We start from the raw sequence: 27856 nt of genomic DNA, 5'->3' as shown, positions 1-27856 counted from the left end.
AAGATGGTTACAGTTAACATTTTGGTTTATATAATTTTAGACTTTTCTGTGCGCAGTGTACTCAGACATTTTATATATATATATATATCTGTAGTCATACAAGTGTGTATTGTTTCTTTTTATGTTAACCTATAACTCATTTGGTGATAGAACAAGGCATACTGTCAACAATGTATAGATGAGTAACAGTTTTTAATGACTCCATAGTAGTCTTCTGATGTATTGTGATTAATTAATCACATGCCTATTGTTATTTCTTTTTTTTTAAAGTCTGAACAAACGTGATTTGAGTGCCTTCAGAGACATATTGTTGGGTTCTTATCTGATTATTATAGGATAAGTAAAAATGGTATTTAGATTTTTAATTTGCTATCCTGAATTTTTTTGTTTGTTGAAAATTTGCATTTCTGATAGAGTGAATGCCTATTTATGCCATATTTCTTTTCTCTCGTTAGTTGGGTGGTTTACATTTTAGCCATTTCTGCTCTGGTTGTCCAGCTGGTGGCTGGCAGAGAGGAACAGCCGGAGCTGTTCCTGGCTCGGGGACGTGAAGACAGATGCAGTTAGAGAGCCTGAGGAGAGGTGGAAGAGCAGTGAAATTGAGAGTGTTGCCTTGCTTTCTTTTCTGCTTTCCCTTTCCCCTAACCAGACTCCAGCTCATCACCCCCCTTTAAGGTGGAGCTACTCTGGGCCTGCCCACTGAAATCAGCCTAGCTGTTTGGTTAGGCCTACACAGTGCCCTCTTTTGTGGAGCCTTCATTGTGAATTGGCTACCAACATTTATTTATTTTTTTAAAGAAGAATTTATTTTTATTTTATTCATTTATTTGACAGAGAGAGACACAGTGAGAGAGGGAGCACAAGCAGGGGGAGTGGAAGAGGGAGAAGGAGGCTTCCCATTGAGCAGAGAGCCTGATGCGGGGCTCCATCCCAGGACCCTGAGATCATGACCTGAGCCGAAGGCAGACACTTAATGACTGAGCCACCCAGGCGCCCCATAAGAAGGGATATGTTTTTTTTTTAAGATTTTATTATTTATTTATTAGAGAGAGAGAGAGAGCGAGTACACAAGCAGGGGGAGCGGCAGGCAGAGGGAGAAGCAGACTCCCCGCTGAGCAAGGAGCCCGACACAGGACTCGATCCCAGGGACCTGGGATCATGATCTGAGCTGAAGGCAGACCCTTAACGACTGAGCCACCCAGGTGTCCCGGCTACCAACATTTAAATTAGGGGAGATTTCACTGAACATTTTTGGTTCTCCTGGGGGGAAATGAGATCTGAACACACTGGGCCCAAATGCCCAGATGTCCCTGGAAGAGCAGGGACAGAGAACGGCAGTCACCCCCACCAACCTGGCCCGGGCACAGATCCTTCCATCCTAGCACAGTCGCTCCCACTCCCTGCCGTGTTCCCCACAGTTCAGCTGACTGGCGGAGGCCATCTTTCATCTTTATGGCAGTGCCCGGCCCTCCTGCTTTAAGGAGGGGGAGATTCTCTCAGTGGGATGAATGCTCGGCATGTTGTGCTGCTCAACCTCGCTGACAATCCTGATTCCTTATCTCAAAGATGGAAATTCAAAAGAGAATAGGCGAGAATTATAGGTGTTCTCTTAGTGCACTCCTGGAAATGGTATTGTAAAACTGATGAAGACAGATCTTAGTTCCTTTTTGCCTTTTGATGCTGCAGTGAAGACTGCAGTTAGTCTTTTGTAATGCTAGGCGGCACTCCTGCACTGGTGAAATGAGGCACTGGCTGAGAGCAGATCAGAGTCCCATGTCCCACCTGGCAAGGATGGGAAGCAGTGCAACACAACAGAGAGTGTTTTTTTTTTTTTTTTTTTTTTAATGTTTCATTGAATGTGTAGATTGGTGAGGGTTTTCTTTGCTTTTAACTTTATGCCATTCATTCTTCCTAATTGTATAAATTTTTCCGGTTGTCCCTTGCCACGTTGTAAAATACTTTAAACCTCAGTGGCTTCCAACAGTCATTGATTTTTGCCCATGGATCTGCAGTTTGGTGAGGCTGTGTGGGCATGTCTTGTTGGGCTCTGTGTGTGTCAGGGGGCAGCTCAGCTGGGCTAGAGGATCCGCTGGTGAGGGAGCCATGTGTCTGGCCAGTGGTGCTGATGTTGGCCGGGAGCTCAGCCAGAACTGTGGGCCGGGGCCTCGGACCCCCTCCATCTGGACGCCCTCCATCTGGATCCCCTCCATCTGGATCCCCTCCATCTGGAGCTTCCTCACACAGCATGTCAGCTGCTTCCGAGGCAGATATCTTAAGGGTCCAGATGTGGAAACAGCAGGCTCTGAAGACCTGGTACAGCGTCCCTTCCTCTGTCACAGAGCCCACCCGGCTCAGGGAGGGGACATGCCCCACTTCTGGATGGGAGGAGAAGCAAAGGGTGTGGGGCTGTCTTTAACTTGCCATAGTAATTTCTGATCACAATGGAAAAACTGAAAAAGGAATGAAATATAAAGAAGAAAATGAACAGCTGTATCCTTGCTTAGAACCTTGCCTAACACAGTAAAATAATAGTTGTCATTGCTTTTATTATTTTAAATTGCCTTGTATATGTTTCCTTTCTTCACATATATGCATTTTCTCCAAAATTGAGGTTCTACTTTCTGTAGAGTCATGTTCTGCATTTTTAAGATGTAACCTGTTCTTGGCATTTTTACGTATTATTAAATATTCTTGGGTCTGTTATTGTAGTTGATTTGAAGTAAATGATACAGATATGTGACCTCATTTTCCTGCTGAGAAAGAGCCCCAGAGAAGTTGTGGGCCCTGACGGGCGATTCTCAGGGTCTGACTGCACCAGTGCCCCCTGTGAAGTCTTGAGCAGGTACTGACTTGTGCTTGGGGTCGGTTTCTTCCTCTGTGGGGTGATGACAGTGGTAGGTAGGACTGTGCTCTGGTGACGAGCGGCATATATGACCACTGACATGGTGCCAGGCGCAGAGTAAGCTTGCAGTCAGTGTTTGCCATGGTTCCTCTGTGGCTCATGGAATTTGTTCTGGGGCTTGAGTTTACATCTTCTAAGCATAGCCCTTTATCTGCAGTGCATCTACTATAATGTCATGAAATCTTGTCTCCTTTGCCTTGTAGAGAGTGGTGGCATGAAGCTCAAAAAAGTAAGAAGATAAGACCCAACCCATATGACACCAAAGTGAAAAAAAAATTGCGCAAGCTGCAGCTCACACCTGGCTTTCCCAACCCAGCCGTTGCAGATGCTTACCTCAAACCTGTGGTGGATGAGTCCAGGGGGTCGTTTCTGTGGGGGACGCCGGATCTGGACAAAATTAGAGAGTATCCTTTTACCCCTTCGACCTAAAGGAGCACTGAGCCAAATATATGTTTTCCTTTGAGTTGGAGGGAACACTTGGATCAGCTTTTTCTTAATACTTTGTTTAAGATGCTCCTTTTTCTCTTTCCTTAGGTTTTTTTGTTTTTGTTTTGTTTTTGTTTTTTTGGTGGTAAAATGTACATAACAAAATTTATCATCTTAACACTTGAAGCATACCATTCAATGGCATTAAATACATTCATATCGTTGGGCAACAATCACCAGTCACCACATCCATCCCCATTCTTTTCATCCGAAAAGAACTGAAGCTCTAGACCCATTAACAACAACTCCCCATCTCCTCCCTTCGGACCCTGGTGACCACCAAGTCTACTTTCTGTCTTCAGGGTTTTGAGGACTTGAGTACTTCATACAAGTGGAATCATTCAGTATTGGTCCTTTCGTGTCTGGCTTATTTCACTGAGCACAGTGTCATCAAGGCTCATCCATGCTGTACCACGTGTCAGAATGTCCTTTCTTTTTAAGGCTGAATAACATTCCATTGTGTGGATATGCCACATTTTGCTTATCCATTCATCTGTTGGTGGATACTTGGGTTGCTTCCATGTTTTAGCTATTATGAACAATCTCTTTAGAGTGAAGAGGATCTTTATTTGAAAGGGGTAGTGATAAACATTCAAGGTACAACCACATAATTATTATTCATTCTGAAAGAATAGAAAAGATGATTAGTTTTATTCATTCTTATTTATATGTTCCTTTTTACATATTTAAATCATCATTTGGATAGATGCTTAAATGTTTGCAATAGTATTAGTCTAACTACAGTTTTTTTCTCTCAAAGAAATATGTATGATATCTGAAACTTGTTTTTATTCTAAATGGTTAACCTTTTTTCAGAGTAACGAGTCTTTGATGTCCTAAAATGAGAGTTGGGTATGTTTTCTCTTAGAGGACATTGAACAGGAGACATGCCACATGATTATGTTGCAGTAGTTTGTTTTGTCATTTGTTCTCTTACCACTTTATTCTTTATAAATATGAAAATCTTTAGAGATACGGGGAATGGGATTACAGGTGAGTTCTTTGCACCTTTTTATTTATCACTTGTTTAAATATCTTTAAAAACATGTAGAAGCCTTAACTGCCTGCATATTTTGTCAGCGTTATTTTGGGTGGAACAGGACGAAGACAGACGAGTCTCTGTTTCCAGTATTAAAGCAACTGAACGCCCAGCAGGTAATCATGGCAGCTCTTTTCCTAACTTCAGGGTGAGGAGTGAACCAAGAAAGGCTGCCAGTAGCAGCTATTAAAGACCCGTTACTCTTTTATTTTAGAGCATGTAACATACAAAAATATTACACTTTAGATAAGAGAACAGAAGAAAACAGAAAAAGGGAAAACTGCACTTTGTCTTCATTTCTCAATTTCACTCTTAGGGCTGGACTTCCGTGTCTGTGCATGTTCATTCTGCCTTTGAAAAAACCAGGCTAATAATGGATTGCATACTGAGATGTTTATGCTTGAATATTTTAGTTTTTCAGAGCTATTTTCATTTAAAAAAGTTCTGGGAAGTGTCCAGTCCAAAGCAAATCCTGATCATTGAATTCTCTTCGAGTACAAATGCTCCTTCATTCTATAAATGAGTCATCATCACTATGGCATGTTGGCAGGAGAGATTTTTGAGATGAGGCCTTTGTATGGCTCTCAGTTCTCTCGTGGGGTGGGTGTAGGTCATCGTGTCTCGCTTTATCTGTGAGTATATTCCCACCCATACAGAAGATTGTTCTCACCCCAGGAACAACCTCCAAAATATATGTACAGGTAAACCACTTAGTAGTGAGACCATATCCTAGAAAGTACACGTATTTAAATCTATTGTCATTAGGTTTGGTTAATTTAGAAACAACATAAATAAAACTGAGGTGGACGGCCTTTCTGAAAAGTGTCTCCCTTGCTTATGTGATGACTTTCTGTAATGGAGCCATTGTATGCCAACAGCCAAGGAAAGCGTGTCGGCTTTGTGATGATTACTCCTTAATTTCAGGTACATTGTGTTGTAATATGTTTCTTCCTTTACATTATAGAAGTTATATAAATTTATTTCCCCAAAATTAGAAAAAAGTGAATTAAAATGATCCATTATTTACTTCCTCTGACAGATACTAACATATAGATTTATTTTCTTTTCCTCTCCCCTCTCCTTTGCACATATATTTGTTATCATACATAAATGCAATTTGATCTATATAACTCCCCCTCATACTTATTAACATAAGATTTTTTCTGTATATTGCATGGTTTTCATAATTTCAAACGACCAGATTACCTTGCATCAAAGAGGTTTCACTTATGGGTTCAGCGCACTTAGTGGACCCTTGATTTTCAGGTTTTCATAAATAATGCTGTGATGAACGTTAGGCATAAAACTTTCTCCACAGGCAACTATTATTTTAATAATGTTTTGCCAAATGTGGATTTGCTAAACAAAGGCCATGACCGTTTCCCAGTATGCAGTGTGGGTTGCCTCCTCAACGAACTGCACAATGACCATGTTTTGAAGAGAAGGGAGGAGTGGAATTTAGACACAGACTGCACGAAACTGTGGTACTCCAAAAGAAGTTGGCATATTTGGCTACTGAAAAACACCTGACTCTCTCTGAGTGCCTGGGAAGGGGGTTCTTATTGGAGATGTGGACGGAGGGCTTAGGTGACAGGTGGTGAGGACTGCTTCAAGTGTGATCTAGAAAATAAAATTTACTCTCAGTAAATCCTGAGGGAGAGATTTGGCTTTTGAGAGGTAAGGAAGGCACCTTCTCTGAAAGAGTCATCCAAAGCCAGTGACCAAGGTGGAGCTCTTTGATTTGCTTCAGAAAGTTGACTGACTTGCCTGAAAATTTTTTTTTTTTAATCATTTCATTTCATTTTTTTAGACGCAGCTCCGAATTGATTCTTTCTTTAGATTAGCTCAACAGGAGAGACAAGATGCTAAGGGTATTAGGAGCCAGAGACTGAACAGAGCTGTGACTTGTATGCTGAGAAAAGAGAGAGAAGCCACAGCCAGCGAAATAGAAGCAGTGTCCGTTGCCATGGAAAACGACTTTGAGTTCCCTGATAAGGCAGAAGGAAACACCCAGAAGAGAAGCCTAGCAAATAAATGGAAAGAGTCATCAAGCCTGAAAAGAAAGAGGCTTTCTGACTCTAAGCGAGAGAGTCAATGTGGCGGGTTTTTGGGGGGGGCCTGCCTCTCGCCGCCGTCATCTGGGACCTCTTCAGGTGAGGACGCTGTGTGTGTGTCTTCAGTGACCGTGCAGCAGGAGAGAGCAGCCCCGGAGTCACCTGGCCGCCGCCCGGGTTTGCTGAGCCCGGGTTTGCAGAGCGCAGCGACCCCAGCTCCCGCCAGCGACCAGGGCGTGACCAGCAGCAGCTCTAGTGATGATGACAGACAGGGCCCCGTGCCAGTGCTGGTGACCGCCAGATCTGTGTTTGGGAGGAGAAGGGGGAAACGGAGAGGTACAAGAGGAAGGAAGAGAACAACCTAATTAATTTAAGCCCATTTGTTCTCCCTCATCGGGCACAACTTAACATTTTGTAATGAATTTGTTGTGAGGAAATAACACAATTAAAAGTATGCGCACAATTTTTGTATTGTGTTTTTTTTTAAATATGGATGCACAACTTGACATTTATTTTTCTGACATGTTACACTTTTCTAGTGTTTTACATGTCATTGACTATTTCCTTGTATTCACAGTCTTTGCTCATGTTTCTATTATCATACAATGTTTGATGCTTTCCTACAGCATTACAAAAAGAAAGGATTTCTTTTCTTTTTTAAAGATTTTATTTATTTATTTGACAGAGAGAGGCACAGCGAGAGGGGGAACACAAGCAGGGGGAGTGGGAGAGGGAGAAGCAGGCTTCCCGTGGAGCAGGGAGCCCGATGCAGGGCTCACCTGACCTGAGCTGAAGGCAGACCCTTAAGGGCTGAGCCACCCAGGCGCCCAGGGGAAAGGATTTCTGTTGATCAGTAGTCACTGTCAATCAGCATTCCCTTTGACTTTCTGACCCAGATGAGAAGGAATATATCCGTATTTCTTAATTCCATAACAGTGGCCATTTCCCACACCTATGTGAAGTCCTGCCCCCCCCCCCCCCCCCCCCCCCGCCCTGCCCCAACTACTTCCCATTTTTCCTCAGGATCCACTTAAAAGAGTGGCAAGAGGGAACCTCACTGCTACAAGATACTTTGAAGAGTATGTTTGCCGTACTTACAGCAAGATAATTAGGAAACCTAGATGGGGTGTGTGATTTCCCCTGTGAGCATTAACCAAACACAGAACCTCTGTACCGTAATGTTTGTCTTTTAAAATACTTTGGTTGTCACGAGCTGACTTCTGTGTAAATGGCTGTGGGGGCTCAGGGCTGTGGTTAAACCGGTGTAGGTGGGCCTCCCTTAGGAGCGGCTTTCAGGGGTTGGTTATTGTTAACAGAGACGTTCCTTCTGAGTGGCCTAGCCTCGGTTAGTTTATTATTGCTCCGGCCGCCACTCTCACAACAGCAACTCCCGGAGTTCTGATTGCTTAGTTGTGAACAGTCTGAGGAGAGCATCGTCCATTACCTGGAGCCTGGGTTCTTTGGCCTTCAGAGGTACCGTCTACCCAAGTCTGTATCTTTTCTGACAGCTTTGGTATTTCCGTCTTTGCTGATTTTCTTCCCTCTGCCTTCAAATAATTGAAAATCTTTACCCCAGTGAATACTAAATACAGATAACTTTCAACAACCTTGTACTGACTACTGGACGCTTTTTTTAAGGCTTTAATTTATATTTACTTTTCAGCCCTTCTTCTCAGATAGTTGGTCTACAGCTGCGCTTTTCCTTTTTATTTATTCTTTCCTAATTAGAAATATCTCCTCTGATTCTTCCAGTCTTCCCTAGCAGCTTTCTTCTAGAGTCGACAATGACTTCCATGTAAATAAGCTCAGATCTTTTTTTAATGCGTCTTCTCTCTGGAGGTATTTGAAGCAGAACACTTTTCTTCGGGGGATGGAGTAGGGAGACATTAACTTTTTCACATTATTCTCATTTCTGAAAGCTACTTATGATTGGGAGTTTTCTGCATATATGTTTGTAAGTACTACTTTTGTTAAAATTTAATTTTGCTTCCTTTCATAGATAATTTCCATTTGTTTTGCACTACACTAGTTGGGGTGAAGGCTAAGCTGCTATAGCAAAGAGATCTTCATATACAATGGCCTACATAAGCTGGACCATGATTTATCTCCTACTCAACAGGCTGGCCAATCTGAGCTGGTTAGGCAGCTGTCCACCATGAGGTCATTCAGGGTCCCAGGTTCAGCCATCTCCTAGGCTGCTGTCTTGCTTGAATGGTCACTGCTCTATCTGCACTTCAACCTGCTGGAAGAGGAAAGAACCAAAGCCCTGGGAAGGACAATGTCCTTTGTTAAAAATCACTTATTCTGTTGAATCAACCTGAGCATGTTCTTCAGAAATACCCAGAAATGTAATCTCTACCTGGACTATGTACCCAGGAAAAGGAAAAATGGATATACAGCTTATAGCTGTAAATGTATTTATAGAACATTTTGGTATTTATCCTTTTTTCTGTTAACCCTCTGACCAAGGCATATCCTTTTACAAATGAAGAAACAAGCTTGGAGATACTTACCAACTTTACCAAATTCACCCAACCAGTAGGAAAGTACCCAAATCTTTCTTTTTCCCCCAAATTTAATTTGAAATTCAGGGTGCAATTTTACCTACAAAATAGGTTGCCTGTTTATTATTTTTTTTTAAAGATTTATTTATTTGAGAGAGAATGAGATAGAGCATGAGAGGGGGAAGGGTCAGAGGGAGAAGCAGACTCCCTGCTGAGCAGGGAGCCCGATGTGGGACTCGATCCCGGGACTCCAGGATCATGACCTGAGCCGAAGGCAGTCGCTTAACCAACTGAGCCACCCAGGTGCCCCTCGGTTGCCTGTTTAAAACCAGCAGCAGCAAAGCAAATTTATCACTATTCAAAGTGAGTTGGTATACATGGGTATGATGTAGGATGACAACCATCATATATATACTTTTTCTATAAAATCATCTTTCAGCCTACTAATCTTTTCTTCAGCTTTCTCTACCTTTGCTGTTAAACTCATCTGTTGAGTTCTTTATTTCATGTATTGTATTTTCAGTCCTATTTTCTTGACTAATTTTTATAGATCCTAGTTCTTTGGTGTAATTCTTGTCATCTATTCTTTGAATATCTTCATCACAGTTACTTTAAAGTCTGTGTTAAACAATTCCAATATCTGGGTTACCTGTGGGCTTGTTTCTATTGTCTGTTTCTTGGTATGATTAGTAAACTCGGAGTGAATGCCGGACATTGTGTATAAGGAATTGTAGATGTTGTGGATCTTCCTCTGCAGAGGACTCGGGAAGGTACTCTGGCAGGCGGCAGAGGGGAACATCACCTGACTATAAGCAGGACCTAGTGAATTCAAGGCTGCCTTGCGGTCTTTGTAAGACTCCGTCTTCCAGTTTCTCCCCATTACTAAAAAAGTAGTTTTTCGGGGGTACCAACTGACACCGGGGGTGTTTCTTATTGTGAGCTTTGCTCTACTTTCAGCTACTCTTTGCTTGGAAAATTAGCCTCTTGCCCTAACAGCTTATTGAGTAAATGCCTTGAGTGAAGGGTCAGTGCTGAGTGTGGGGTTTATTTCTCTTGCTTCCTGGGATCTTGGGCTCCCAATTCCTGGCTGCCTTGCCAGCTCCCAACACTATTCTTTGTCTTCCCAGTTCTATGTGATCGATCACTGGAAGCTCTCCTGGCATCCTTCCTTGTCTTCCCTTTGGCTTCTCAGCCTCTTTATTATCAATAATCAGCAAAAACATGGAATTCTTGGGGCGCCTGGGTGGCTCAGTCGTTAAGCGTCTGCCTTCAGCTCAGGTCATGATCCCAGGGTCCTGGGATCGAGCCCCGTATCGGGCTCCCTGCTCGCCAGGAAGCCTGCTTCTCCCTCTCCCACTCCCCCTGCTCGTGTTCCTCCTCTTGCTGTCCCTCTCTGTCAAATAAATAAATAAAAATCTTTAAAAAAAAAAACAAACATGGAATTCTTGGCTACCTTGGCAGTTCTTTCCTGACCACTAGCGTGTGTGTGTGTGTGTGTGTGTGTAATCTGCTTTCCTAGTTCTTGGAAGCAGAGGTGTGCTATAAGCTACTTACAGGTGGAGGCAGAGGTCTCTATGTACTTTTCAAACAGTTCAGTGTAACTGAAATAATCATTGTCATGTCAGTTTAAATGATCAATTTAGGGATTCTGCCTCTTAAGAAATCTGGCACTGAGGTTTCATGATCTTTTAAATAACTCCTTGAAAAAGACAGGTAATTTTTATTCACCAAATGATTATTCTTATTTTAAAAAAAGCCAAAAAAGAGGATGTCCTCTGCCCAGAATTAACTGCCTATGAATAATAGTTTTCATTGTTTAGGATTTTGCAATTTGCAGATTTTTTTTTTTTTTTTACCTACCATATTCCTCTCACAAGTATATATTGAGTACCTTTTATATCCCTGTTTTATAGATAAGGAAGCCAAGAAACACATTAAGTAAATGCCTCAAATCCCAAGCAAATTTAAAATTAGGCTCCCAGACTGCTAGTTCCATCCAATATATTAACGTGACCTCAAGTCAACTTTGTATAAAGTATTTCTTAGAAGCTGTACCTACACTCCTCTAAGTTTATGTAACTTTACAATATTGCTCGATTTTGTTACCTATAGTAACTTCTTATTAAGGGCATTCTGAGTGACCAGGGTGATTTATACGTGCTCTGAGATGCAGCCATGCATGTTCACGTGCAACTGTATGGGTAACAGGCACCCTCAGCCTTCCGCTTCAGTCCTAGTAGGAAGGAATTACAATTTGATGCCTGTGCCCAGAGCACTATGCACACATTCTCTAACTTTCTGGTGCGGCTCTCTGATTCTAAAAATGTTGTTCACACCCAGACAGGTGACAGAAAAAGTATGCAGCCTCCGTCTCACTGGACGTCATAGCTGTGGAGTCCTAAATAACTCTTGGCATCGAAGTTAAAAAAAGGGGTCACTTTGCTCAAATAGTCTTCACTCGCTTGTAGGAGTGGTTTATGTTCACTCACTGGCTCTAGTTCTGTTCGTGAGACACTCACATGGAATATTCCTATTCTTCAGCCCCCTTATTTACGTGCATTCCAGCCTCATTGCTGTACCCCCGAGGTTTGGAAGCTGCAGCTGTCAGGATCCTAAACCCTCCTGCGAGGACTTGCTGCCAGTGTGTACAGTAGGAAACTGCAGGCTTGCTTCGGGGCTAGCCTTTCAAGCACCCTCAGAGGTCTCTCCAGCAAAACAAAAGCTGTGTGGATGATACTTTTTGAACTTCCAGAGACTCAGCTAACCCGTTTAGGTATGTCCGGACTTAACATTTAATAAACGTTGACCTTCAGGCAGACACGTGTAAGGAAGACTGCTTTTTTTTCCCCTTAAATGGAAGAGGAACTAAATTGGGAACAAGACGCGTGACCATGTTTCCTGTTGTTTAGCCAGTGACCTCAGGGACATTATTTAACTTCACGCTTTCTTCATCTGTAAGCTGCAGGGGAAAATGATTTGTCTTCTAACTTATTGAGACATACTGCAAAGAAAAATGTGGTGGCTGTGAAAGGTGTTCTGGGATCCTTGGAAGAAAGGAGTGCTATATAAGTTCACGGGAGTACGGTGATTATTTATAATATGAACCAAAACTGAGATGTAAAACATCAAATCGTTTTTTCCCGAAGTTGGAGTAACAGCTAGTTTAAACTTATTCACATGATATGCTCTATTTGAGAGGCACAAAATACTTTAATTTCTTCAATTTTAAATATATTTGCTGAGATGGTATGGGTTCTATAAAGTGAAAGCTACTCAAAAGACCATTTGGTGGTTGGGCTATTAGACATTGGGTTCTTACTAATGATGTACTGATAGAAACAAGTGAACTTTGCCTCTATTGCTATTTTAGATTAATGTTGTGGTTTTCACTACACTGAACGAAATTCATTTTCTCCCAATGTTTTAATCACCTCTTAAATGTGAAGATTGCTATCCGACCAGTCAATATAAAGATGATGCCTTTCTTGGTGATAGCTGAGGTAGTCTCTGGTGAAGTAATGTCTTTTTTTCTTCCAGTAGCTTTTAAAATTTCTGACTCTGAAGCTTTTGTCCAAATTTTGATTTGTACTGCATAGATTGTGTTTTGGGGGTCTATCGTAAATCACGATTAATATATGAAATTTTAATAGAATTTTCTATGGTATGTTTGATGTTACTTCAGCTTTATTAGGTATATAAAAGCACTTAACACACACTTTTGAATTATTACTAGTTGATATTGTAATGTATTATTTGCCTAGTTTTCAAGAAATGATCAAGAAAACATCAATATATAGCCATCCATTAGTTCATCGCTTAATGGATCCAGGAGTTGAAAAAGGTAAATTATTTTATGTTTCTTTATATAATTTGACAAATTCTAAGAAGACAAACAACTAATAGAATATAAGTGCTTAACTTCTCAGTGTTCCCTAACGTCTTAAAGAGAGTGAAGACTTATCAATTGCATATTGCACCTTGGCTTCTGTTTGCTAACCTGAAAATATCTATAATAATGCGTAATGTCTACTCTGATACCTATGGTCCTGATGATATGTTAGGGATAATTTTGACAAATTAAATGTACAGACTTGCTAAGTAGTTAGAATTTTTTTTTGATATGAAAAAGAAGAATAAATTTTTTCCCCAAGTGCTATACACTACATACATGATTGTGATTTCTAACATACTTCTTTTTAGATAGGAAGAGAGAGAAAACTAGTTTTGTGTAAGTCTAAAAGTTTTTATAAATGCCTGCATGAAAGATGATTTTAGACTATAAAAACATTTTTAGCCTGTGTTTATGGTTCCTCTGATGTATTAATAGAGACAAATATATAATCTGATTTGACCTTTCAGTATAAGGAGACTTTAAGTTTGAATTCTGCTATAACTGTAGTTATTTGAAACTGACCTCCCATTTTTACATCATTTTAAATATCAAGAGTGACTTTGCATGGATTATGTAATGTAGCTATCCCCATTGACTTGAAATAAAAAGTGCAGACAGACACTCTTGATGTAGACCTGAAGAGCTAGTACTGTTTTTGTAGAACATTTGTCATACAAATTTAATTATCTTGGCTTCTTTCTTCTCTCTTCTTTATCTACACATGGATGTTTTCTAAGAATTGTAGTCCTTCCCCTCTCCCCTTTTTAGGCATACCAGGTGCCTCTACCTAGGTGAGCATATCTTTAGGCCAAGAGAGCTGGGCGTATGCCCGGTGTTGGCAGCCTACATAGCTTCAGCACAATGGTTTTACTGTAGTGATTTTTGCAAACCTAAACATTTGAAGTCATAATCACTTAGAGAATCCAACCATTTAGATGATTTGAATGAAGATGCAATTTCTGTGCAGTTTCTGAATAAAATTTCATCATTATCATTATCATTAGTAACAATGCTTGGTTTCAACTGTGCATATGATAATTTGTCAAATTACAAAAGAAATGGGAGAAGTTCAAGGTAAGGTTGAGACAGAACTAGTATTAAAATATTTTATATCACGAGAAAACACACCCATAATCATTCAGATAGCCTACAGCTTTAAAAATATGTTCACAGGCAGATTAAGTGTGTGCTGTTGGGGCAGAGTCAGATGGCTTTTTGTTGGAAAGACTTCCGCTAACCAGAGGAACACTCAGTTCTTTAGTGCTGAAGGATATTGACTTTACCTGTCCTAACTCTTATACTTAGTATCTTGTGCTTGAAAAAGATGGAGCAAACCTATAGCCCAGTTTTTCTATTTCAGCGCTGGCCTGAAGGTCCAAGAATTATAGGATGTCACTAAGTTATACACAGATTACAGTTAGGACTATGGCACATACCAAATAGTCCTCTGTCTATGGTTTCTAATGCTACATTAAGAGTCTAAGCTGTCTAAAACCTTATCCACGTTAACTATTCCAAATATCTTGTGTTGCCTACCTCTTGCCAACAGCTACCCTCCAGCTGTTAGCCCACACAGCAGTGTGTTATAACATAGCTCCTCAGGCTCTGCAGCCTTGGAGCAGGTTTGTCCTAACCCAAGGCTCAGTGATTTCTGTGCATGACTCCCAAATCTGCCCCTTTAACTGCTTACTTGATGTCCTCTGTACTACCTTGTGTCCGTTCAGAGCCCTCCAGAAACAGATGCCAAAATGGGATTAAATGTGCAGGAGATTTACTGGGGGAAATGTTTGTGGATGGTAAAGAAAGAGGGGACAGAAGTGGGTGGGGAGAGCCATCAGATCACAATGCAGGTCTGACACATGCGAGAAAAGAGGGAGCAAGTCTCCCACTAGATGCATGTTGTCTGTGGAATGGGAGGGAAGTGGCGTTAGCGGGCAGTCCTGGGGGAGGCATGGCCTCTGAGGAGCCAAAGGGACCCAGCTGGAGCCATTGGGCAGCTGTGCTCCCAGAGGCACCCTCCCTTAACCTGAACAGCATACCTCTGTGGCCAGCGTGTCATACCACAGAGTACTTCACTTTAAGAAAATAATTTGCAGATTTACACCCCTGCCCAACTTATATTTTCTATCTCAGTTTATGGCAACTTTATTTCCCTGGTATTTCCCTGGCTGCCCAGAAATCTAGAATCATCCTGGTCCCTCCTCCTCATACCGTTCATCATTCCATCCCACCAATTTTACCAACTTATATTTCCTGACTCCTCATACCCTCTGACACCACCAGTTGTCTTGATTCAGGTCTTTATTATTTCTTCTTGTGACTGTTATAAGTACCTTCTACCCCCACTCTGGGCCAGCGCCCTTTCTTTCTCCTCTCTACATCTTCCTCTTTAGTTTTCTCTATAGCTGCATGATCTCTTCAAAATTCAAATCCTGTCACATTCGCCTTCTGCCTAAAATTCTTCCATGTCTCATTTCCAATAGGACAAAATCAAGACTTCTTAGCATGACCTAAGTATTTTATCTCATGCTACAACCCCCACTCATCCTACATTTTAGTCCTCAGAGTTTCCCAAACTGGAAAACTGGCCAAGAGTCTTTTTGCCAGGGGGCTTTTGCACGTGCTGTTTTCTCTGCACAATGTGTCTTGTCTTTTCATTTGACTCGTAGACTCATCATCATCAGGGCTCAGGTCATTCTTTTCTGAGCTCTCCAAGATGTGGAGCTTTCTCTTTCTATTTTTGAGTGTATTATAACACTTACATGTTGCTCTATCTTTATATTCATAGCGCCCAGCTACTGAATAAAGCGAGTGAATGAATGAATTAGCTATAACTGAGGCCTGTTAGACTTGCAGTTTGCTCATTGGTAATGATCTTGTGTTTCTGGTCCCCAGTCCGTTGGCTCTTCTCAGAACTGAGTATAATGTATTATTTTGGGATATCAGGTGAAAATCTTTCACAAGCATCTTTATAAATCTTTACAGAGTTGGATTATGAAGAAGAAAGTTTATCTGAGTAATTCTATTGCTGTTTAAGGGACGAATCAAACTATAGTCTGAGGCAGTAGTTTTAACGTAGTGGTTGAAGGACTACAGCACGTATAATTACTAATGTGAGAATCATTCATCAACTCATGGTACGTGTTTAAAAAGTAACCTGAACAACTATCTGCTAAGACTAATACATTTTCCACATATTGAATAAAAATCACTTTTAAATATATCAATCTGCCTCAAAAGTCTTCAGAACACAAGTTTGAGTATCAAGTTTGCCTGTCAGTTGTTGCCCTGGATTGGGGGTCTACCACCACTTCCAAGGCTCAGGAATTCATGCTTGGCTCCTAGACCAAGTGCTGCTGCTTTAGTGCAGCTTTGCCTGGATTACTGCAGTAGTCTTCCAAGAGCTCCTAAGGTAGCCTCAGCGACTGCTGCCAGAGGTGAGTGCCTCAGTGACAAATTTGCTCACATCAGTTCCTGCCCTAACTCCTCACCTAGAGAACAAAGGTCAACATTTGTTCTATTTGTTCCCGCAAGTGCAACCTCGACCTGCTTCCATAGGCTTATTTTCTGCAACACCCTGACAGGTACCTTGGACACCAGCTCCATGGGTCTTTTGACCACTCCCCTGGACTGTCTCCATGCAGTGGCAGGCGGTTCATCTCCCTTCTCAGCCTGGCTGCGTTCCTCTTCCCTCCACATGCTCAAATGTCTCCTCTTTGAGAATGCTTCTCCCGATTCACCAACCAGTGGTGCTTCCCAAAAGCACTTTAGAAATACTTCTTTTATTGTGCTTATCATACTTCATTCACAATTGCTTAGGTGTCTGTCCCCACAACAATCCCAGCAGCAGACATCGAGTACAACTAATTTTGTTTTGTTTTGTTTTTCTTTCCCACTTGCATCCTGAGCGGCCCAGTAAAAGATGAACTGTCTTTCTTCTGTAAATGTAGCATCATTTGATCCACTTGATTAAAGAGACAGCCTCAGTATATTCTTGAAACTAAGCAGACCTCCAGACAAAAAATATTTGTGAACTCTTTTCAAGAATTAATTTCAACATCAGGCCCAAGACCTTGACATTGCTGAGGCATTCAGAATTCTATCTTTCAGGTTAGCCTGTGACCATTTACTAATTGGAAAATATCTTTAACATTTTTTTTTTTAAATCTCTGGCTATTTCTAAGAGGCACATGACATTCATCTTTGAATAGAAGATTCTGTTGAATGACAAGACCCTTTCATGTAGTAGAGGGGATTTTACTTTAAATTTTGCTGACAGGTTTTCATGACAGCCCTCAAATGGAAGCTTAAATTCACCTGCCATAGCTATTAAAGACATTTTTTTGGTGTATTTCTGTGATGTAACCCTTCCATTTATTATTGTTGTTATTGACCTTAAAATTATAAAAGAGAAAAATATAGATGGTGCTTCTGTTTTTGAAGGCTAGCTGTAATCTAGCCTCTGAAGTGAATTCACTGTTAGATTTTCCTCTTAAGAAAAGCATCATCATAATGTAGCAGAATCCTGCTAATTTTCACTTCATACTTGAAATTGTTAATTCTCAGGAGAACAAGAGCACCTGGTAGATTTTATTCACTATCAGCAAAGATTTAATAGCAGGAAAATGGTGTTAAGTCTTTTTTGTATCAAAGAGCATTAAAATAAGATAAGACCAAAATAGCAACATAATTGTAATGTTGTTTTGATTATGTTTTATTTACAGTTTGTTTTGATATTTATATTTTAATATTAAACTCATTAATAAAATAATACTCTTAAGATTGTAGTAGATAGCTTTTATCAAAAGACACAGCTTTCTGCTTTTCATATAGGAAAGTCAAGATTCAACATTTTGTGTAACATTACTCAGTTTTAGTTACTTGTCTCAGGGCCTAAGTGCTAGGTAACAAGGAGAGAATATGTGTGGAAACAATATTCTTCAGAAATGTAAATTAGAATTCTATTGTATGATAATGTTATTAATTTTTGGAGAAAATTACTCTTCAGATCTTAACTAAAGGTCAAAGAATATCTACTCTACTCATTCATTAATCTTCTCAAGATTCAATCCCATATTCAATAAATAACTAAGCATGTATTTTAAGGAACATATTCTTTGAATATTATTTGGGGGATAGATTTCTCCTTTTTATTACAAGGCTCACATAAGGATATATAGTGCAGCTCTTTCCACTAGATTTCAGTTTAGAGGCTCTTGTCATCAAGGTGGTGATATTGCTAAAACTTAATATTTAAACATGTCTTTTGGTTTAAATAAATGACTGCTGTTAAAACTGTTAAATAACTACTGTTAAAATTGTTACCTCAAAATCTTTAAATCAAAGTTAATGCTGAAAAACAGCAGTCAAAATTTTAAGATAGAAATAACCGCACGTGTATATTTGCTTTTAAAATCCTACATATTACATCTAGACAAATTATTTTAAGCAGCCAAGTTTGGTACATTTTGGTTTCCTGTTATAAATTATACTAACATTTTATGAGACTGACTTCTTATGGAATGCCTGTAGTGTTTATATAATATTTAGATGCAAAAGAGAGTATTAATATAAAACATTATCAGTTAATTTTTATTCAACCTGACAATATTTTCTGTATGATACATAGTCATCCTGGGTGTGTAATTAATTTTGAATGACCACATATAGATGGATAGAACTGCTCTTTTAAGTGTATATGCAATTAATAGTGGCTATTGTTGTTTCATTAAATCTCTTTGAAGATCTTTTACTTTGGGAGGTATAAGTAATTTTTGATTGTAATAATATATTCACATATATGTTTTTAAATCTCACTTCCTTATAAAGGTAAAGATGTGGCCAATTTAAAAAAAATGGCTCGTTTTGTTTATTTAGAAAGAGTTAAAAACCAGGAATCATTTGTTATTATACTGTTCTTAGGACCGTAGCACTAATCTGGTCCACTAACCTTTAAAAGAAACTGCAAAGTCAAAGACGTCAGATTGTAGCAGTAAATATTCACTGTCAAAGTTTTTATATCAAAGATTGGAACTTTAGGAGATGCTCCTGGGATTTAGTGTACTCTAACATCTATTAATCCCTGATACCTTGGGTGACTTGTCAAAAAGTGCTCCACTTACAAAGAGTATGCAAGGAGGCCCAAGAGGGCACATACAGTGAAAGGTCAAGGAAGCAATTACTGTTGCCTGCTTTTCCCTAAGGAAATTCTGCAGCAAATGCTGCCCCCACCCCCACCCATCTCAGCAAGGCCTGTGAATATAATGAAAGGAAAGTTCACGTTCCGGTAAAACATATTTCCTATATATATATATTTTAAAGATTTTATTTATTTATTTGACAGAGAGAGAAAGAACACAATCAGCGGGAGTGGGAGAGGGAGAAGCAGGCTTCCTGCGGAGCAGGGAGCCCGATGCGGGGCTCGATCCCAGGACCCTGGGATCATGACCTGAGCCGAAGGCAGATGCTTAACTGACTGAGCCACTCAGGCGCCCCTATGTTTTTGGTTCTTAGAGCTCTTGCATGTGAACGCATGCCATAGTTGAAGAAGTACAGTGAAGTGGATTTGAAGAGGTGGCTCTTGCTGAAGAATATCAGTTTTTCATCTCTTTGTTTTCCTGTATCTCTGCCAAGGGTCAATGTTTGTGAGGGTGGTGGAGCGGGTGTAGACTGGGCCCTTCCTATGGCATGAAGTTAAGTTAGAGATTTTTTGAGGAGTACCTGGTTCCGTGTGGATCCTTAGAAGGACTCTACTGAGGGATCACAGAATATAGGACAGGAAATCATGTTGACAGGAAGTCCCCCCGGAATTGTGGCCTCTGAGGGAAGTTTTCAACAATGTCAAACTTGATCTACCTCCATCTAGCCATTCTGCTCCCCAAATACTGGGGAATGATGTTATCGGATCTCATAGGACAGGGTTGGAAATAACATCTCTTAGGACTTAGGGACTCAACACTGTCACTTCTACTTATTCTTGCCTCAGTGCAGTGGAGAAGTTTAAAAGTCTCTTGAGGCTTTCACATACTCCTGAGTCCAGAATTTTTAAGACTGGCACTAGATATATATATATATATATATATATATATAATTTTTTTTGGCATGTTTTCCTCTGTCCTAAAATTTTGGAACATGTTTTAAAAAATAAAAGTTTGCTCATCTTGGAGCTTACTTTTAGGAGTAATAGACAAAAAATCTATGGTGTCAGATTTTGGCTTAATATTGAGAAGAATTTTCAATAATCGTATTTTCTAAATGTATCTTGTGAAGTAACATATTTACCCTTATTGAGAATATTCAAAGAGGCTGAAAAGCTGATATGTAGTTTACACCCAACCTGAGCACGAGGTGCAAGGGTAGACTAGAAGGTATCTGAAGTGTTTTCCATCTTGACATTCTAGGATTCTTTTTTTTTTTTAAAGATTTTATGTATTTATTTGACAGAACACAAGCAGGGGGAGCGGGAGAGGAGAAGCAGGCTTCCCGCTGAGCAGGGAGCCCCATGTGGGGCTCGATCCCAGGACCCTGGGATCATGACCTGAGCTGAAGACAGACGACTAGTGACTGAGCCACCCAGGTGCCCTGACATTCTAGGATTCTATGACATTTTATTTTTGAGTGATGCATCTGTTTTAAAACTTTGAATAATTGCAGTGTTGGAAATTGTGAAAGTTTTTAATTTTTGAGATTTGGGAAATAAGTTTTCTAGGAGGAGGTTGTCTTCTACGAGGACCAGAATGAGAAATTTTTGTATTGCTCCCAAATTTCTTGGAAATACTTGTGTTTGTTATTTGTTTATTTACTTGCTTATTTTTGGATCTCAGGACTGAGGTGTGAGTTAATCATCCCCATCAGGTCATGATGCACTCCCATCAGGCAAGACTCCACCGTCGTATGTACATCCATCTGTATGTTCCCCCTCCTCCCTCCCCTCCCCTCCCTTCCTCCTTTCCCTGCCCCTCCCTTTCCCTACTTCCTCTTTTAAGCAATTAAGAACTATGCTGAAGAAATAAATGTTGTTTAAGCCACCCAGCCTATGGTATTTGTGTTACAGCAGTCCAAATAGACGAAGACTTTTTGAAATAAGAATGCAGAAGCAGAACAAACCTCTGTGATAGCACTACATGAAAGTGGGATAAAATCCTTAGAAAATGAAAAACTCAGATTGAGTCCAAAAATGAAACCATAATCTATACTATCTATAAACTACATGTCTAAGGTAGAGACTCAGAAAAATTAGAAAAGCCAAGAGAACGGATAAAACAATAAAATAATAAAAAGAGCTAAGTAAAAAAGTAAATTTACAAAATCACGAGTTTCTCAAATTCTACTTAGGAACTTGAGGGAGAGAAAATTTGTTTTAGGCGAGGAAGATACACATTATTTTAGGATGGAAAGATACAACATTATAAAGATGTCCGTTTTCTCTAAATCTATAAATCACTACAATTATAATGAAAACACCAACATGATTTATGGTGATTTGGGTCAAATATTACTAAATTAATATAAAAAGAAGAAAAAATAAGAGCATGGTCAGAGATATGCTGAAAAATAATAGTAATGAGGGGGGCAAGTGTCCCAAAGGTATTAAAATATTTTAATAAAGTTACTGTAAATAAAAAATGGTATTGGCACAGAAATAGACAGGAATCTGGGCATGAATAGTCCATAAATTTTCCCAACTGTGTACAGAAATTTAGCTTCTTGTAAAGATAGCATGTCAAATCAGGGAGAAAAGATGGGGTATTCAACAAAGTTGGGGCAATTGCCTAGGTGTTTGGGAGGAAAAACTGGCTATAACTTGCTCCTTAAATAAACATTTTTTAAAAGAAAAAAAAAAAAAGAACTATGCTGAAGAGAACTAGGCCTGGATTTAGTGCTGGGTCGGGGAAGTAGCTAGCAGGATTCTAGCCAGACTCAGAGAACAGAAACGAGACTTGAAAAGTCAATGGGTTTTAAGAATTGGTATAAGAAATACAAAGCTTCAATATTAAAGCAAATCATAGATCAGAGGTTAAACTTAAGACATATTTCCTTCCTGAAGCCATTCATTAGTGACCTTCACCACAGTGCATTCCCCCTTACTTATTTAACTCTAGAATTTTCTTTTATTCTAGAGGTATAATCGACTAGTAAGAATTGTAGATATTTAAGGTGTGTGAATTATGTTTTGATATATATATATATAGATGTATAGATGTATAGATATATAGAAATGAACGCGGCAATCAAGCTAATTGACATATCCATCACTTCACATAGTTACTGTTTTCTTGTTTTTGTGATGAGAACACTTAAGAGCTACTCTCTTAGCCAATTTCAAGGATACATTATTATTAACTATAGTCACCATGCTATGCATTGGATCTCCAGAATTTATTAATCTTGCGTAAATGAAACTTTGCACCCTTTGACCAATATCTCCCCATTTCCCCCACCGCTGCCCCTGGCAACCACCATTCTACTCTCTGCTTCTATGAGTAAGTATAGAATTTTCAATTAATTCAATTCTGATACCTCACAATCCAATATTTTTGTTTATATGGTGATCATGTTAATATTATTTGGTTTCATGACCAAGATATAATAAGTTATAATAATGATAATGACTTATTGAGTTCCATGTAATAGCCAAGGTGCTAAGCACTTTACATACAGCATCTTGTTTAAATCGCCCAGCACTGTTTGGTGGAGGTTCTTCTATCTTTCACGTTTTACAAAGAAGGAAACAGAGACAGGGAGAAAGATGTGTGTCTTGCTCCATAACTAGTTTGTAAATTCTTAGAGACAACTTGTTTTTTTAAATTACATTCTAGCTTTTTAGGAGTAGAGAGGGGGCTTTGGAACAATAAAAAAAAAAAACTCACATTTTGGCTCCTTCATTTTTACAAGTTGCATGAACTTGGTCAAGTTAATAAGGCTCTCTGAATCTTAGTTTTGTTACCTGTAAAAGTGCAAATAATAATGCCTATCTCACAAAATTATTGTAAAAGTTACATGAAATAAAATGAAATTACATGAAATATCAGATATGATATATTTAACATGGTCTGGCTTGTTAACTATGTGCTCAGTAATTGATATTGTTGCTTATGAACTTTATCCAATGTTGTGGATGTTAAGGTGCCATGAGTTGCCCAAAGTAATGCTATAAAAATAAGTAATAATAAAATAATACAAAGGTATATTTTTGGATGATATTAAATATCTTTTGCCTAGGTAAAGGCAGGTCATAAAGGATATACTACTATACATTATTGACAGCTGGAATTACACTATGTAGCCAATGTGAATAGTCAAGATCCTATGTTCCATCACCAATCTTTCTCTCTTGTTCTAGATGAATAGATGGGTAGCCCTTGAAATATATTGCTTTTTAAAAAGTATATCAATTATTATTTGTTTCACATGGCTTTGCAGAAATGAATTATTATTTGGTTCACGTGGCTGTGGATGTATGAAATGTTAGCTTACAGTATGAGTTATTTTAAAATAGTTTACCTTACTCTTACACTGCACTTAAAGTCAATGAATATTCAAAAGTAACTTAGAATGAGTAGACATGCTACATTTCCCTCAGGTTCTTTTTCCCGGTTCTTACCAACACAACCACAACTATTGACTTTTTTGTTTTCCTTTCAGAGAAGAGAGATGATGACAAGAAGGTGGTTGCAGAGATCATGGCAAGATGTTTTGTTCCAAGTCTAATAACAACCACCTCCTGGGAGGGATTTCATTTTGTCGGTCATGAGATTCGGATTACTGAAGCCATGGATTGTTATGGTGCTGTCGTTTGGCCATCGGTATAATTTCAAACAAAACTTGTTACATTTCACTGGTTTTCCAAACAGTTTTGCTCCTTATTGTGTACTATTTGGAAGGAAATAATAGTTTCCATAGTTCTATTTTGTGACCTCAAACAATGCTAAAACTTAGAAATCACAAAATTGGGAAAACGCTTCCACCAATTAATTCTATTTTTGGCTTGTAGGATTAATAGAGAATGCTGTTTAAACCTTCAGTGTTTTGTGACTATGGGAGTTTAGAATAGCAAACATTTTTATTTCCCGTTCAATTGGCTCCATTTGAGTTAAATAATCATAGTAAAATCTATCAGTCTCAACATGCAGAATGTTTTACACGGTCACCAACCCTTTAGCAGTTGTTCAGGAAGGGTCCAGACCCCCTTCCCTCCACTGTCTGCCCCAATCCCACGTACTTCTTTTAAGTGACTATTATTATTATTATTAGAAATTGCTTTCTTTAAAGATAATCATGTCTAAGCAACTGAGTTCCATAGTTTCATTTCTCTTATCTCCCAACAACCCCCAAGGACTTTTTCTAGTCTAAATGTTGAACCTATTGGAGGATATACTTCTGTTGATAATTCCCTGTAGTGAAGTGTATATATTCACACATACATTCACATGTGTCCATGCGTCATAGCATTAGTGTATATAGTATATTTATATAATAGACTTTTATTTTACTTTCTGTTATTACTTGCCAAGCACTACCTTTTTCTTTTTTAAAAACTTTCATAGGCCCTTGTTCTATGCTATTTTCTGGAAACAAATGTGAAGCACTGTAATATGGTTGACAAAAATGTGATTGAAATCGGAGCTGGAACAGGGCTAGTCTCCATCGTGGCAAGTTTACTTGGTAAGTAGGTAATTTTGATTGAACGGGGTCAGAGGGTTTAATGATCGGATGTCATTAGCTGCTTTTACTACCCAGTTTACTCTGACCTAGGCCTATTTTTAACTCCTTAATTGTTTGAATGGGCTTCATCAAGAAACACTACCAATTTTAAAGTCACCTTACTGGTTTGTTTGAGAATTGTCTGTGAAGCTGTATTAGTTCTGCTCATGGAGCACCCACGTCACAAGTGTATTCTAATTGGGCTGTGCGCTCAGGCCTCCTGGCTGCTGGAGGAGGCGCCTGGCTGCTGGAGGAGGCTTGTGGGACACAAGGCCCAGGCAGAACCTTCTGCTGCTGACTCTGGTGGTCTTTATTTAGATGTTAGCCATATTTCAACATTCCCAGATAGCTGTACATTCCTTGTAGATTTTGAAGTCCTATGCTTTCATGAAAAAGCACCTGTTAGAAAGGAGTAGTATCAATCACGTCTGCTTCTAATTTTACACATTTTCCCTGGAAAATGTTTTTTCTTTTTTTAAAATTTATTTTATTTTATTTTTTTAAAGGATTTTATTTATTTGACAGAGAGAGAGAGAGAGAGAGAGCACAAGCAGGGGGAGTGGGAGGCAGAGGGAGAGGGAGAAGCAGACTCCCCACTGAGCAGGGAGCCTGACACGGGGCTCGATCCCAGGACCCTGGGATCATGACCTGAGCGGAAGGCAGACATTTAACTGATAGAGCCACCAAGGCTCCCCTTGAATTTCTTTTCTCAGCTCATCTTCATTCTTCTTTGGGGACCCCCTTCTTATCTCACCAGCATTTCCTTTTCTCATGACATGTGTGACAGCCTCTATGAATGCCTAAGCCTGCTTCACTTCAGTCTCTCTCTGTTGTTACCTGTTTCATTGCCTTAATTTAGCTGCCTTCTCTGATGTGCGCTACCCAAATCTCTCCTGATTTCCTTGATCTTTAGAAGTGCACACCTGCCACTCTAAAATCTTGAGAGGATTTCAAGATTTAGTAATTTACAACTTCCTAAACACTGGGGAAATGAAGTCCTCCCCAAATAATTTTTTTAAAAAATTGCTCCTTCCTGATATTGCTTTCTAAAGTCACCATTCCATTTAATATGGGTAGTCAGTGGTACCACTGGATTTATACCGGAAGGCTTCCTGATCAGGAGCACATTTGTGCTTTGGGAAGTTATTTGTTTCACTAAAAAGAATTGATCCTTTTAGGCTGCTTGTATAACTTGACACAAATAATAAAAGATAGAGGCTTTGTTTAGTTAGTGTTTACCTCTCTAGACAAAAATCTTAATAGTCAGATGGTTTATATTCACTGTAGATGGGGGAATCTCCCTTTTCTTGGGTTTTTAAAAGGATTTGTTTGAAAATGACAGACCCACCCACACTAGAATATGACAACATATTTCTGTGATTCTGCCAATGATACGCATATTGTCCTCCCACTTTAATATTTCCCACAAAATATAATCACAATGGCCAGAGAAACTTGTCATTGTGACTAAGGAATGGGTTCTTAACTGGTCTGGGCTGCACTAGACTTCTCTCCCAGTTCTGCTTTCTTATTTCTTACCCCAGTCTGTTCTTGTCCGATGTGTGGAATTGGCCAATCCTAGATTTATTTACACATTATTTTCAGGCTCTGCCACAGCTCATAGTTTAAGGGCCAAATTTTATTGATTTTCGGTTTCTATAATTTTGCCTCTTCCAATTTCTTCCTTCTACTCTTCACTTTTAATTTGGAGATTGTTCATATCTTCTTCATCTGAGTATTCTGTCCTGCATCTATGGTCTTTGGCTGTAGGAACTCTATGCACGTGTTGTGGCTAGGTTTTAAACATTTTCTGTTGGGAAGATTCATACTTGTAAGGGGGTCAAGCTGAAAACTTGGGCATAAACATGGACGTCATGATGCTTCCAATGTAATTCTATTGAAAAGCCCTCTTTGCACACCTGAGCTCCTCTTGTTCAACAACAGGATGCCCGATGTTGTAATACACTCATTTGGCCTCACATGACTTGGGCTCAGAATTCTTTTAGCAAAGAACAGATGTGCCTTTCAACAGTGACTTCTGATTGTCCCATTGAAGATTCCAAATATTTTGATTTTTCTCTTTCTCTAGCTTATTTTTCTCCTAGCATGTAGTAGATAAATAGCAAATAGCGACAGCAACAATGGTAAAACAAACAAAAAACCCAGGAGAACAGAAAAATGCAAGGGAGTTAAAAAGTGCAGTGGGAATCTAAAATTTTTTTTTGAGGGGAGGTGTAAAGCTGCCTTAGCATCTGTTTTGAAGGAATTTCCCTTCTGTGTGTAGCGACCAGTCTTTCCCTGCGGTTAGTGATTGTGCAGAATTGCAAATGCACGTTGGCTTGAAACCTGATTGCTTTACCTTATCCCTTGAGGGTTACTTTTCCTACTGTTCTTTGTTTCATACATAGGTGCACACGTGACTGCCACAGACTTACCTGAATTACTTGGAAACCTGCAATATAATATTTCCCGAAACACCAAAATGAAATGCAAGCATTTGCCTCAGGTTAAAGAGCTCTCCTGGGGCATAGCTTTAGATGAGAACTTCCCCAGGTCTTCCAACAATTTTGACTACATCCTGGCAGCTGACGTTGTCTACGCCCACCCTTTCCTGGAAGAACTCCTCATTACCTTTGACCATCTGTGCAAAGAAACTACCATCATCCTCTGGGTCATGAAATTCAGGTTGGAGAAAGAAAATAAATTTATAGATAGATTTAAGGAGTTGTTTGACCTAGAGGAGATTTACAATTTCCCTAGCCTGAATATTAAGTTGTATAAAGCTGTGAAGAAAAGTCAGAGGAGTGCGTGATACCCTCAAAGGAGGGCTTCAAAAGCAAAGGTGGTTTCTAGTAGAGTGTTCCTTTAAAGAAGATCCTGGATGATCTGATGTAGCATGACTTTTCCAAGGGGGACACCCCCCCCCAATGAACTTGCCTCACTCCAGACAGGGAGTTTCCCAGATACAGCACCTGGGTCTGTCATACTGTGTGGTCATTGGTTAGGACAAGGTCTGCTTTCCTTATCCCTCTATAGCACCATTTATTATTATTATCATTTTAATAAATGGTACTATTATTTTTAATGTATAACTATAGGATAATTTTTTTTTAAAGATTTTATTTATTTATTTGAGAGAGAGAGAGAATGAGAGATAGAAAGCACTAGAGGGAAGAGGGTCAGAGGGAGAAACAGACTCCCCGCTGAGCAGGAAGCCCGATGTGGGACTTGATCCCGGGACTCCAGGATCATGACCTGAGCCGAAGGCAGTCTCTT

At 39.5% G+C, this 27856-nt stretch overlaps 2 protein-coding genes across 4 annotated transcripts in view; both read left to right on the top strand.

Annotated features, from left to right (window-relative positions):
• Positions 1–6944, top strand: part of LOC113920650 (basic immunoglobulin-like variable motif-containing protein) — a 76856-nt gene extending 69912 nt beyond the window's left edge. For both annotated transcript variants that reach the window (XM_027590914.1, XM_027590908.2), the window contains 3 exons: positions 3106–3306; positions 4459–4543; positions 6238–6944. In XM_027590914.1, coding sequence (XP_027446715.1) covers positions 3106–3306; positions 4459–4543; positions 6238–6846 — 895 coding nt within the window. In that variant the 3' untranslated portion in view covers positions 6847–6944. The remainder of the gene's footprint in view (positions 1–3105; positions 3307–4458; positions 4544–6237) is intronic.
• A 4940-nt stretch (positions 6945–11884) lies between these two features.
• Positions 11885–27609, top strand: LOC113920633. 2 transcript variants are annotated; one of them, XM_027590895.1, is made up of 7 exons: positions 11885–12069; positions 12747–12826; positions 20701–20768; positions 21997–22033; positions 23522–23682; positions 24424–24541; positions 26989–27609. In XM_027590895.1, the coding sequence occupies exons 5-7, from the start codon at positions 23560–23562 to the stop codon at positions 27390–27392; spliced, it is 645 nt and encodes a 214-aa protein (XP_027446696.1). In that variant the 5' UTR covers positions 11885–12069; positions 12747–12826; positions 20701–20768; positions 21997–22033; positions 23522–23559; the 3' UTR covers positions 27393–27609. The 2 variants fall into 2 exon arrangements, with proteins under 2 accessions (XP_027446696.1, XP_027446695.1); XM_027590894.1 differs by lacking the exons at positions 20701–20768; positions 21997–22033.
• The last annotated feature ends 247 nt before the right edge of the window (positions 27610–27856 follow it).

Source organism: Zalophus californianus, chromosome 3 (assembly GCF_009762305.2).
Source record: "Zalophus californianus isolate mZalCal1 chromosome 3, mZalCal1.pri.v2, whole genome shotgun sequence".
Lineage (NCBI taxonomy): Eukaryota > Metazoa > Chordata > Mammalia > Carnivora > Otariidae > Zalophus > Zalophus californianus.
This window is presented reverse-complemented; position numbering and strand designations above follow the sequence as displayed.

What these genes read in the sequence shown, in the direction of transcription:
- LOC113920633 (XM_027590894.1), top strand. Translation starts at nt 12,757, where the DNA reads ATGATCAAGAAAACATCAATATATAGCCATCCATTAGTTCATCGCTTA. An exon ending in GGATCCAGGAGTTGAAAAAG is followed by an intron (nt 12,827 to 23,521) that starts GTAAATTATTTT and finishes TTTTCCTTTCAG; the next exon opens with AGAAGAGAGATGATGACAAG. An exon ending in GTGCTGTCGTTTGGCCATCG is followed by an intron (nt 23,683 to 24,423) that starts GTATAATTTCAA and finishes AAACTTTCATAG; the next exon opens with GCCCTTGTTCTATGCTATTT.